The sequence below is a fragment of the Silurus aristotelis genome (assembly GCF_946808225.1).
Source record: "Silurus aristotelis genome assembly, chromosome: 12".
In the NCBI taxonomy this organism is placed as follows: domain Eukaryota; kingdom Metazoa; phylum Chordata; class Actinopteri; order Siluriformes; family Siluridae; genus Silurus; species Silurus aristotelis.
In genome coordinates, this window is record NC_139585.1 from 21,853,706 (window position 1) to 21,867,174 (window position 13,469).

Here is a 13,469-nt window from a genome sequence, read left to right on the forward strand (position 1 = left end):
AAAATTCCCCCATTGAACAAAAGCCATCTCCACATGATAGTGTTTGCATGATTTGGAGTGAAAAACCTTGAGTGGCCTGCTTTAGAGCACTGACCTCAACCTTACTGAACAACTTTGGGATGAGTTGGAATGTGGACCGCATCCCAGGCCTCCTCACACTACATCAGTACCTGCCTTTACTTACACACTTGTGGATAAATAAGCACAAATCTCCACAAGCACACTCCAAAATCTAGGGGAGTAAATGGGAAGTAAACTTGAAAGAGATATTAAAAAATCATATAAGAATCACACTGTTTTATTTATATAATGTGCACTATAGTTTCTGAATATGGAAAGATTCACATTTGACTGTCTTCAGGTTTTCATATACTTTCATCTCTTTAACATATAATGAATATTCTGGGAGCCTTAGAATTTAAAATTAGAATAGGACTCTTAATTTTATTTATTATGTGGGATTAAGAATGCAGTATTCAATAATATTCAGTATTAAGCAGACTGCTACTGCATCACTGTCACTGGCAATATTCAGTTGGTCATCTACACAACCAGGGTCTTAGTTAATCTTTCTCTTATTGAAAATTAAAGCAATTTTTTTCAATATGGCTTAACAAGACACTCATGAATGAAGACTTTTAGTGCCACTTGGGCAAGCTCTGAGTATTAAGATGAGTTTCTTTTGTGAAACCAGCATATAATCGCTATAATAAATCTATTTCCTTGTGTATTAAAAAGAGCCATTATGACTGCCATTACCTGAATAGTAATGTTTGTAGTAGAAATACAAATTTACATTACATTTGCATTTATGGTATTTGGCAGATGCTTTCTTATCCAGAGTGACTTATAAAGTGCATTGATATTTTTCAATCAATAAATAACTTTTTACACAGTCATTAGGACACAGACTATCAATACCATTACAGTAATTCCTCACCACATCGCCGTTCAGCTTTCGTGGTCTTACTGTAACGGGGGTTTTGAAACATGAAACATATGTAATTCTTTGCTGTATCACAGGATTTTGCAGTATATACATAGGTAGTATTGTTAAGAGTTATTTTAATTATTTTTGCAGTAAAATAAGCATTTTCTAGTTTAAATTAAAACCAATATAAAAAATATCCACTGGTAAGTACCCATATAGAATTTGATGTTAAAATTACGTAGGTTTAAGAATATTGAAAGTGTTTAAGAGCAGAGGAAAGGTTTATAAGAGTGTGAGGACGGTTTAAAAAGCCTTAAAATATACAGGTATTCTGTATACTGTACTGTACACATATTAGGTTGCCACTTCTTGGATTTTTACCTATCGTGGGGGGGTCTGGAATGTAACCCCTGTGATAGCCTAGGGATTACTGTATTCCAAAAACTCTGTTTGGAGAGAAATTAATTAAAAAGAATTTAGCTTTCCCCCAAAAGTGCTAATTTAAAAACCACTGAAAGAGGTAAAAGTTGCACAAACATCAAGCTGTTCAAACATCAAGTTTGTTCCTACACCGCGGTGCCAGAACAGAGAAGAGTTTGGAGGTGATAAGTGCGGATAAGTGCTGATACAGGTAGCTACAGGAAGTCAATGGAGGGAATATGTGTCCTTTTGCTAAGGTTATTAAACTGCTTTATTATACCTTATACAGCACATGTATTAAAGGTTAAATGAAGTAAGCCAAATATAATATGATGTAAAAGGTAAACGATATGGCTTTATCACATCTTTAAAGTGTATCATGATTTCTACAATACATAATTAAAGCATTGTTTTGCTTTTTTGCTCAGTAATATATTATCAACACTGCCATTAATATAAAATGTAAGTTTAAGCTGGGTGGATTTTTTACAAAAATAAATACAGTACAGATTCTTTTAAATTGCCAGTCTGGGACACCCACTGATTATGTGCATTATATACTCATTAAATCCATCTGCATAACATTCTGTAGGTTTCCCTTGTGCTAGCAAAACAGCTCTGACCCATCAAGGCATGGATAACGGCATCTCAAGGAGTGCTGTGGTATCTGCCAAATATACAGTATAACCTTCTTTGCAAACTTTGAAGCTAATTTCTGGTCCTCTGGGCAGACAAATTAATTTTTTTTTTTTTTTAATAAATGCTTATATGAGCAAAATTGCTGTAGCTGCCAATAGAAAACGTCTGTTTAAGTGGCTTGAAATAGATCAAATAATCTCATATTTGGTTTATTGTAATGTTTTAAAAAATATATTTGACTACTTCAAGTCATTTTTGCGGTGAGTTTGTGTAATTTTTCAAAGAATTTGTGAAAAAGAGACAGAAATACCTTTAGGGCTACTAAAATCTTAAAACATTTCTGGAGCCAGAACTTTGCAAATAGAAGTGAAGTAACCATGTTCTCGGTAAATAAAGGGAACAAAGCTTAAACATGAACTGTGAAGAGGAATGGAAGAGGCTCACTGGGTCTTCCAGCTCCAGGACAGTGGCTCTGTAGGTTAACGGCTTGCAGTCACGCGTGTTTTCAACCAGGCTGCAGGGCAGGAACATTGGGCCAAGGTCGTCTCCATCCAGCACGTCCACCGTAAGTGTTGTGGTGGCAGTCAGTCGATCTTTAGGGTCAGGAGCTCGGTCCTAAAGAGAGCAATAAACACTTTATTAGTGCTGTTTGTGATATGTTTTTTTAGGAGTCCCACATGTACAACTCATACAGATGGTTATTTGCAGGGATGAGGGAAATCTTACATAAGCATACAGTTGATTTAGCTTAAAAATATATTGATTAATTAATAACTATACTGTAAATGTTAATAATTTCATTTTATTCTATTTTTTATTATTTACATTTGTAACTCTAACTCTTATCCTTTTTACTTTTTATTATGCCATATACCTGTCATTAAAAATATTTCACTGCATATTCTAATGTGTATGGTTGTGTATGTGACAAATAATATCTCATTTTGAAACAAATTTACTATCTAGCTAGCTAAATATATACCTGTCAAGCATACATTATGTAGTTGGCTAATACATAGTGCAACTATAAATTTTTCCTAAAGGCCCAGGAATTCATAAAAAAAGACAGTTCGATTTCAATAGCTTCAATAATACTGTTTTTTTTTTTTTTTTTTGGTTTAGCACAGCATGCCTCAATCCACACAAATGAAATTTCCAGCTTAAATGGTTTTTTGGGGGGCTGAAATTAAAAGAATGAATGCAATGAATGTGCAAGGCAATAAACCTGTGCATCATATTAGACTATTCAGTCCCAATTGTTAAAATGCACTCATGTGCACAAACTGGCAGCTCAATTGAAATTGTTGATTGTGCATCTGGTAGAGCGATGGCCAGGCTCCTTATAAAGAAATGATATAGAGAATGTGATTTATTTTTTTAAATTTTTTAAATTTTTTTACATTCTGCCTCAATCAGCTAGAGACAGATGATCTGAAACTGCATGTCTGTGTCATCATTAGCAAACCTGACCAACAAATCAGTTTTCATGGATATAACTTTTGAGTTAAAAAACCAAAAGTAAGAAACATCCATTTCATTAAAAGCACTTTAAAATGAATAATCAATCAGTAGCAGAGCTTCTGGTTGGACATCTTTCCACAAAGCACTGGTTGTATTGGAATTACCTTCATTCATATCTCACAAGCACGCGCACCATAGCTAATCACAAGGTTGTTACCATGTTCACTGTAACAACTGCGAATGCTATATTGCTTTTGTAGTTCAAACAATTGACTAATGTATATTGAGTGACATTTTGGACACTAAGGCAAAATATGTGAGCAGAAATAGACCGCAAAAAAAAAATCCTTTTGCATTTCTGTTGAAAATAAAAAAGTGATAAACTTGTACAGTATTTTATTTTTGTATTGTTTTTGAATTGTTTTTGTGTTTAAATTCAAAAGGAATAGTGACTGTCAAAAGTTTGGAAATACCTACCTGTCTTTTATGGTTTTGAGACAAATGCATTTTCAATTTGTTTATATGTAACAAACTGGGTAAAAAGCAAAAACACACAAGAATTGCACAGTGAATGACTGCAAAGAAGTTCTGTGGACAGATGTGTCCAAATGTGACATTTTTTGTCTCTTACAGAAATATGTTATGTAACACGGATAACAAAGAGAGAACAAGAAAAAAGATGTTAGCAGACTGCTTCACACCCACAGTCAACCATTGGAGACTTATTTCGGGTGAAAGGAATCCTGAACCAACATGGCTACCATTCCATACTTCAACACCATGCAATTTAGTCTGGACTACAGCTTCCTCTTACAATAAGACAATGACCTGAAGCATTTCAGCTGAATGCTTAGAGAAACTAACTGTCTGGATGCCAAGAGTGTGCAGTAAAGAAAAGATTTTTCAATGAAAATAAAATGTAACATCTGTACATTTATATAATTATCAACTTAAAGAAACTGTATGTACTGTTAAATTAAAAACGTTAAGTGACTAGGTGTTTCCAAAGGTGTTTTGACAGGCACTGTATATTTAGTTTTTATTTTCCATATTTGCTGATATTGGCTAACTATACTGTAGTAAATATTATGAAATAGTTAAGATGAGCAGAGTGATATATACAGTACAGTCTCACAAGAGTGCACACACCCCTCACGTTTCAGCAACCCTTTTATTATATGTTCTCAAGGGACAATACTATAGGATTAAAACTTGGATATATTTTAGAGTAGTCAATGTACAGCTTGTATAGCAGTACAGATTCACTGCACTTTGAAAATAACTCAACATACAGCCATTAGTCAAAATACTGCCACCAAAAGTGAGTACACCCTAACAGCTGTATGTCGTGTAACTGTGCAAAGCCACATGTCCTCTTCATCATTTTCATGTTTTTGTCTGCTTGAGAGGACCATACAAATGTATTACAGCAGTTAAAATTTGAGTACAATTCCCTCATTCTGACCACTGGATTTTCAACATGAAATCACATGGCAAAAAACTCTCTGAGGATTTGAGAATTAGAATTGTTGCCCTCCACAAAGAAGGCAGAGGCTTTAAGAAGAAAGGAAACCCGAAACTGAGTTACAGTACAGTAGCCAGGGTCATACAGAGGTTTCCAAGACGTGTTCCACTCGGAACACACCTCGCAAGGGCATCGCAGGTCATCGCAGATGACCACTCAGAGAGTCATCTGCTTCAATTTTTTTCCCACTGCCCTGATTAATGAAGAGCAAATGAAAACATTGTTTGCGATATATATTTTGTCACATTTCTACCCACGTTTTGTTATTACGTGTCAAATAGTAATTAATGATATCTGAGTTAGGTCTTCAAAAGGTCTGAAAAAATGCTGTTAAGAATCTATCAATTACATCTATTCTCCAGAATAATTCTAAATAAATGCCAAGCAAATGGTAAACATTTAAGCAGATGCAAATATGGAATCAAAATTCTGACATGGTCAAGAATGATACATGATCTACCAGGAACGAAAAAAATATTCATTACTATTTTGGTACGTTATAATCTTTTTACTTTTGTGCTGCCTTTTTTTCCTTCTCAGACTCACATTGGCCTGGATGATGACCAGGTAGCGTGTGATCTCCTCATAGTTCAGTCTTTGTCTTAGCACCACAGAGCCAGACAAAGTAAGAGGGAGGTCAAAGGTTCTGTTAGCAGTCTGTACAAAAAAAATAAAAAACACAATCTTATTAGAATGCTGAGTAATCTGCTTTATTAGAACATGCACTTTTGAGAAAATTCTAAAGGAAAGAGGACAATATTAATTAAAACAGCATGTCTTCATTTTCTTTGTTTTTCTTTCCCTACCGGGTCATTAGGATTGTACTGAATGGTGTACTCGATTTGTCCGTTTGGTCCGTCATCGATGTCAACAGCACCATTATTTCCTGTGAAGCCTGAAAAGATGGTGGTCCCAACAGGAGTCAGCTGAAAGATAAAAACACCCAAAAAAAAAAAAATCATCTTTTTTTTTTTTTTTTTTTTTTTTTTTAAGACTCACAATTGCCAGTCACTCAGTTTGCTCTGTGATCTTGTCAAGTCCTGACTATTCCTAGTCCTAGCATTTCATCATATCCTGCATGTTTCCCGATGCTATCAGGAAGCCAGGCTCCCCTGTGGTGGCAGCATCTTCCCTGCTGATTCTAAACTCTATTCTCCTTCCGAGACAGGAGGCTGATGGACAAGGCTGAGAAGAAAGAAAGCATTTGCTTGTACTCAGGTCTGCTGCCTGGCTGCTGAGACCTTCTCAGAAGTGAACAGAGGAAATAAACTAGCAGGTAATAGCTATGAGCTGTGCAAGGAAGTAAAAAGCAGCACTTGGGGCACTGGGTATTAGTTCAATCCTTTGTTGAAAACGTTTGAAATGTAAAAAGTAAATAAATAAATAAATAAATAAATAAATAAATAAATAAATAAATAAATAAATAAATAAATAAATAAATTTAAATATGGCCAGAATTGAAGCTTCCATTTGAATCCCATTCATCATAAATAGGGAATTAGGTGGTATTTTTACAGGTATATTCATGTTGAATTATATGATAAGAAAAAAGGTCAATGCTGATTTCACCTATTAAATTTAAAAAGAAGAAAAAAAATCAGATGGGACCAAAGATTGCCTTTCTGGTGCAGTGCCTGGATGTCATCGATCAGTATCAAAAGAAGGCACAAACATAGACACATGCATTATGTTGGGGAGCAGCACTGGGCCAGTCTGTAAATGATAAATAAGTTTGTCTTGCCTTGCTGTCATACCGTATTTCTGCCATCTGAGCTGTGAGACTACAATCAAGCCACAGTCTGGAGTTCCAGGTGCTCTGTGTGGACCTTATACACACTACAACATCGTTTTACAACCATGTTAGACTAATTTACAAAGTTACAAATTAGTAAAGCTTTATTTAGCAGCGAGTTCATTGAACTCACCATTTTTTGCCTGCTTATTGCCAATATCCACCTTTCTCAATGGAGTTAAACTCTACTGTCCAGCGTCATTGTTGACTGATGGACTGTGGTCTGCTGAACACCTCGTCTCCCTGTCAGTCCGAGGCTCCTGACTCTGGGCCAAAATCGATAGCGAGGAACGGCGGCCGGTGGCTTTTCCCCGCTGCAACAGCTTGTGGGTAGGCAGTCTGCCACTCTCTGCAGATGTCTCCTAATGAGGGAAATCTGTGCTGACAGTTCCCCTAGGAGCCACTTTCAATTAGGCAAAAGGCTCAGAGAGCCCATGTAACCATCTCCAGCCACCCGCCCGGCACGAGCCGGGCTCAGCAGACCGCAACCCCCATCAAGCAACATTCCTTGGTCTTGCTAATAAAACAGCAATATCTACAAGTGTGCTCAAACAGACGAAGGGTAGTAGTCATGATGGACAATGGATTGAACCCAGCAGAAATGCCTGTAATGTCTTCACCACTGAAAAGGTTACATGAAGTTTCCCTGAAATCAAAGTTGATGTTTTAGATTTTTTGTTTATCCAAAGAAATGCTTTCTACAATGTTTAGGTTCCACCCCTGCCTTTGTCTCTTTGGTTGAAAATTAATAGTATTTCTTTTGATACGAATGTGATGCATGATTGGAGAATCTGCATCAATGCTGATCATGTAGCTTCATCTTCCATTAGATGCCTCCAAGTGATCTTTTGCCATTGGTGCTGTTGATGCTCGACCATTAAACTCTCCACATTTATCTAGGTTGCTAAGCTACTGCCAAGTTTGTTTAGAATTCACTGCCAGTATATCTTTTCTCTAACTCATTCCTAACTGACAAGGAAGAGGTTACTGGGGATGACCGGCAAATATGTGAACGTCGGACTGTTTAAGATAGAACGTACCTCATTAACAGCCACGTAGTACCGCGGCTGCTGGAAACGAGGCATGTTGTCGTTACGATCCCTCACCACAATCCGCACCTCATGAAGAATCACTGTACCAACCAGCTCGTTGGTGCACTGGACCTGCACCACAATAGAGTGAATGTAGGAAGGAGGCTGAAAGAGAAGAAAAGACATTTCTATAAATCTGTAAACCAACAGCAATTTTTACATCTAAATCCTGTAATCATCTTGCAATCTAAATGGGAATGAAGTAATTTTTTATAAAGTGCTGCTTTTTTTTTGATACAGCAGAATTAAAAAGACATTACTCTTATTAAATGATGAATTTAGTGATATTTACAGTATTAAATGCCAAATATAAAATATATTCATTGTCAATATATCATTTTCAATAATTCCAGAAAATTGCATATATATAAAATATATATATAAATAAAAATCTGTCTACTTTTGTGACATTAAGCAGAATATTTATGCATTTATGATACTATATATTATTTCATAATATTAACAATACAACACAGTGATTATTATTATGATGAAACAGGAGGATTATTACTACCGATTGTAGTAATATTAATAACAATATAATAATAATAATAATAATAATAATAATAATAATTATAATAATACCTATTATCTGAGTTACAATTTTAATTCGGAATATTCAGAATCAGTACCCTTTTCTGTTTTCAGAGTAGCATGTTCTTGTGCAGAATGTAAAGGCATTTTGTGCAAAAATAAATCATGATGAAGAAATTTGATTATACAGCGTGTATGTGTGTATGACCTTTATCACTGCTCTACTGTTTGGAGAGCTTTAATTAAGCACTTAAACACAGTAATTCACACACGCACACACTATTAAACCAAAATGTCAGCTTCATAGTGTACGAGTTATGAAAGAGGTAAGAGAGAGTATTATTGTGTGTATGATGGCAAATGAGACACACTTCTTATAAATAAATGGGACTGTAGACAACAAACTACACTGTTTCCGGAATGATCCAACATTATGTTGACTTACATCACGATCCAGAACTCTCCCAGTGCTGTTGAGGTATAGCCGTTGTTTGACAGGGTCCAGAATTACCCAGTGGTCATAGTTGTCTCTCAGGGATAAGGAGATGGTCCGTTGCGGGCCTTCCACCCGGCCGTTGATTTGCATGTTGTCTATCAGGACAGTCCCTGGACCAATCAGAAATGGACAGTAAGAACACAGAGTCGTCATGTAGCTCATTACTTCATGTAGCTTATTCTCATCTTTTGGGTTTAAGAATGTACAGTAATGATATAATCATGTTGGAGCAATATTAGCCTCACCTCCCTTCTGCAAAATGAACAGATATTATAATGTGATAAATAAACCTATTTCTAGATATTTGTATTCGTTTTAAAATTTTTATATTTTTTTGCTTTTTTATAACATGTATTTTTGGAAAATGTAAAACTTGAAATGAATTAAATGATCAATATAAGTGTTAACTATAAAAAATATTTCATTAAAAAGATGCCTATGTGTAATGTCTATACTTGTTCTTTGTTTCATATTCAAAAACATTAATTAATTGATTAATAATTATTTATTTATTTATTTTATTATAATTTTTTTCTTAATTTACATTTTTTGTGAAGAACCTGAACACTAATGGAATAGCACCTCATGCTATTGTAATTTGAGTCTACAAATAGATTTATTTAAAACCATAAAATTTATAATTGTAGAAGTATTTGTCCTCATGTGACATCTAGTAATTAGTTGAATGTGTGTGTGTGTGTGTGTGTGTGTGTGTGTGTGTGTGTGTGTGTGTGTGTGTGTGTGTGTGTGTAAGAGAGAAAGAGGGAGAGTGTGTGCAATTAAATTGCCATCAGAGTAGAAATACACCTGCTCTGGGAAATGATCAGGAGTTGAAACTACTGCTAAACAAATATCTGGAGACGCATGAGTCAGGTTCTAAACACGTTGCACAAAATAGAAAGAATCAAAATAATTATATAATGAATAAAATACATTATGGAGTGTATCGAGTCATGACATATAATTCCATTTCAGTTGCTACTCTTAACACTACAAATATAGAATGATTTACTGGGGTTGAATACTTATTCATCATGCTATTCTGTGGCTTTAAGGCTCGATTAGTTAGAACATTTAGGTTCAGGAAGGTAGAAAAACATATATTTCTATTTAATTAATATGTGGTATTTAATACAATGGTTTCTTACAAGTATTTGTGTCAGGGTAGTGACCACGCGATGGAAGCGGGAGTAAATCAGTCATCCTTTATTGATGTATAGAAACAAGAGTCCGGGAGAGTTATGCGCTGTAACGCGGGAAGAAATCAGAATGCGGTGGGAACCTGAATGCAGGTATGATCCGTGAGCACGTATGAATCCACACAGCGAGTGCAGTCCGTAAAGCAGGTATGAGTACACGAGGGTAATCCGTACGGCGAATGTAATCCGTATGGTGAATGTAATCCGTACGGTAAATGTAATCCGTCTGAATGGAACAGGTGGCAGGAACCAGCAGAAAATGCTGGCAGTTGGGAATCTGGAAGATCACTGGGAGAAACTCGAACAGTAACCAGGGACAGGTGTCGGCATTTAGAGAGAGGCAGCGTGAGAACCTCCGAGGGGGGTGTGGCAGGTGGATCTCTGACATTACCCCCCCTCCAGGAGCGCCACCTGATGACCCAAACCCACCTACATCAGGTGGGCCAGGGCACTCCAAGAAAGGCCTCGCCATCCGTCCAGGGTCAAAGGATCAGTTCGCATCGTCAAGAAAGAGGGCAAGGTCGAGAAGGACCAGAGGTGAAGCGACGCTACCGGCAGAGATCTGAGGCAAAGCTACACCTTCTGCAAATGGCTGGAACGGAGCGACGCCCCCCAACATGATGGTCTGAAACAGAGCGATGCCCTCGGCAGAGGACAGGAACGGAGCAACACCCACTACGGAGGTCTGGAATGGAGCAACGTTCTCAGCGGAGATCAGAGGCTAAACGACGCCCTTGGCGGGGATCAGGAACGGAGCAATGCCCACTACGGAGGTCTGGAACAGAGCGACGCCCTTGGCGGAGATCAAACGCAGAGCGACGCTTCCGGCGGAGAACAGTGGCTGAGCGACACCTTTAGCGGAGATCAGAGGCTGAGTGACGACCACTACAGGGGTCTGGAAAGGAGCAACACCCTCGGCGGGGATCAGGAACCGAGTGACACCACTACGGAGGTCTGGAACAGAGCGACGCCCTCTGTGAAAATCAAAAGCAGAGCAACGCCCCCGGTGGAGCCGGCTCTGGGGTACAATGGCGCCCTCTGCAGAACTCAGGAGCGCAGTGTTGCACGGCGACTACGAGGGAACTCAGGAAGTTTGCGATGCCTGTGGCAGAACTCTGGGGTGTGACGGCACCCTCAGAGAAACTTGGTACAGCAGTGTCGCTTTATGGAAAACTTTTAACCTCGACGTCGCCCTCAGAGAGACTTTGGAGCGCAACGGTGCTTTTGAGGGGGCTCTAAAACTCAAAGCCGCTTCCGGAGTGGTCTTGAAGCGTGACGGTCTTCCCGGGAGGAGTTTAGGACCGTGATCTTGGAGAGCGATGGCGTTTCAGAAGGGGCTTGGGACTGTGGCGTTGCCCTCAGAGGAACTGGAGATTGCAACATCATTTTCGGGGCATCTTGGGCCGCGACGACAGTTCCGGAAGGGTCTTGAAGTACGGCAGCGCCTTCGGAGAAGTCTTGGGCCGCGCCACCGCCTTCAGAGGGACTTATGACCACAACGTCATTTCCGGAGGAACTTTGGACTGTGATGTCTCCTCCAGAGGAATTTGGGACCACCTTCTGAGGGATCCTGGAGCACAACGGCATTTCCGGAGGAGCTTTGTAGCGCTTTGGCGCTTTCGGCGGGACCTTGACGCGCAACGGCACCTTCAGGGAGGCCTGGGCCTTTAGGGAGACCTTGAGGTGTGGGGTCACCTTCGGAGAAGTCTAGTCACGTGACGGCGCCCTGGGAGAGACTGCGTCATCCTCAGAGGGACTTTGGGCCGTGACGGCGCTTCCAGTGAAGGGACCTTGAACCGCGACGTGGAACTTTGAGGCATGACGTGACCTTTAGGAGGGACAACGTCGCCTTCAGCAAAGCTTGGAGGCATGACATCGCCTTCAGACCGACTTGGAGACGTGACGTCGCGAGGCAAGATGGCGCATCTGAAGGAGTTTGGCGACGATGGTCTGTTGCGGTCTGGCGGTGGTACAACGTTCTTTTTGTGGCCTTTTGGCAGTAAGGCGTCCCTTCCGCGGCTAAAACGTACCTTTAGGAACACTGAAGCGGAGCGGCACCCTCGGCGGAGCACAGGAGCGGAGCGGAGCGGCGCGCTCAGCGGAACACTGGAGTGGAGCGGCGTGCTTGACGGAACACTGGAGCGCAGCGGCACACTCAGTGGAACTCTGGATTGGAGCGGCACGCTTGGAAAAACACTGGAGTGGAGCAGCGTGGAACACTAAACAACACTGACAATTTGCTTGCCACAACTACTAGAATTGGTCAAAAGCCAACAATCTTAATAACCGTATAACTTCCAGTGTTAATATAAGATTTAATCTGTGGCCTTAATTTTTTTTTTTATAATTGGACCCTGCTCCGGGATGCTTCAAGTATGCTTTTAGATATCGTCCTCAAACTTAAAAAATAAATAAATAAATAAATAAATAAATAAATAAATAAATAAATAAAACACTCCTGGTTAAGAATGATGAGTGAAACAGAAATCACTGTGCCTTTTGTGAAATCAGAAGCACCTTTACTATGCTTTTTACTACATCGCTCTCTTCTGAGAAATCTCGTGAAAAATTTTAACATTAGAACATATGTATACATACATACATACATACATTCTCTTTTACTCCTCCATAATGGCATCACAGAGCTGCTAGATGTTAGACATACTGTATGGTGCTTCTCCATCTTCCACTTGAGGATGCCTCAAAGGTGCTTAATAGGGTTTAGGTCTAGAGACATACTTGGCCACTCCATCACCTTCACATTCAGCAAGGCAGTTGTCATCAAGGCATTGTGTTTGGAGTCATTTTCATATTGGAAAACTGCGTTTCGGCCCAATTTCTGAGAAGAGGGCATCATGTTCTGCTTCAGAATGTCACAGTACATAATGAAAACTATGTTTCCCTCAATGAACTGCAGCTCCCCAGTACCAGCAGCACTCATGCAGCGCCAGGTCATGATGCTACCATCACCATTCTCACAATTTTTTTTTTTTACTAAACTGCGGGTTTACTTAAGAGCCAGCTTCAGAAGAGGCTTCATTCTGGGATGACGGGCATGCAAACCGACTTGTTACAGTGTGCCAGCACTCATGCATCTGTTTTTTGAAGCCAGATTATGCACCTGATGAGGACTCAAATTCTATGATGGACCCTTGTGAGGTCTGTTCCGAGTGGAACCCGTCTTGGAAAACCTCTGTATGACCATGGCCACTGTACTATAACTCAGTTTCAGAGTTTTAATTATCTTCTTATAGCCTAGGCCATCTTTGTGGAGATCAATAATTCTTATTTTGAAATCTTCAGTCTTTACCATGAGGTGCCATGTACTGACCATCCAGTGGTCAGTATGGGAGAATTCACCTTAAAGCAGCTGCCAAGCAG

The 13,469-nt window shown here is 39.2% G+C and overlaps 1 protein-coding gene across 1 annotated transcript in view; it reads right to left on the bottom strand.

The window, feature by feature from the left end:
- The window catches only part of pcdh15b (protocadherin-related 15b), a 226,217-nt gene that overhangs the window by 133,869 nt on the left and 78,879 nt on the right, over positions 1-13,469 (bottom strand). The window contains exons 5-9 of the mRNA XM_083556764.1: positions 8,839-8,999; positions 7,809-7,964; positions 5,783-5,902; positions 5,523-5,633; positions 2,435-2,605 (exon numbers count right to left, since the gene is read on the bottom strand). Coding sequence (XP_083412890.1) covers positions 2,435-2,605; positions 5,523-5,633; positions 5,783-5,902; positions 7,809-7,964; positions 8,839-8,999 — 719 coding nt within the window. The remainder of the gene's footprint in view (positions 1-2,434; positions 2,606-5,522; positions 5,634-5,782; positions 5,903-7,808; positions 7,965-8,838; positions 9,000-13,469) is intronic.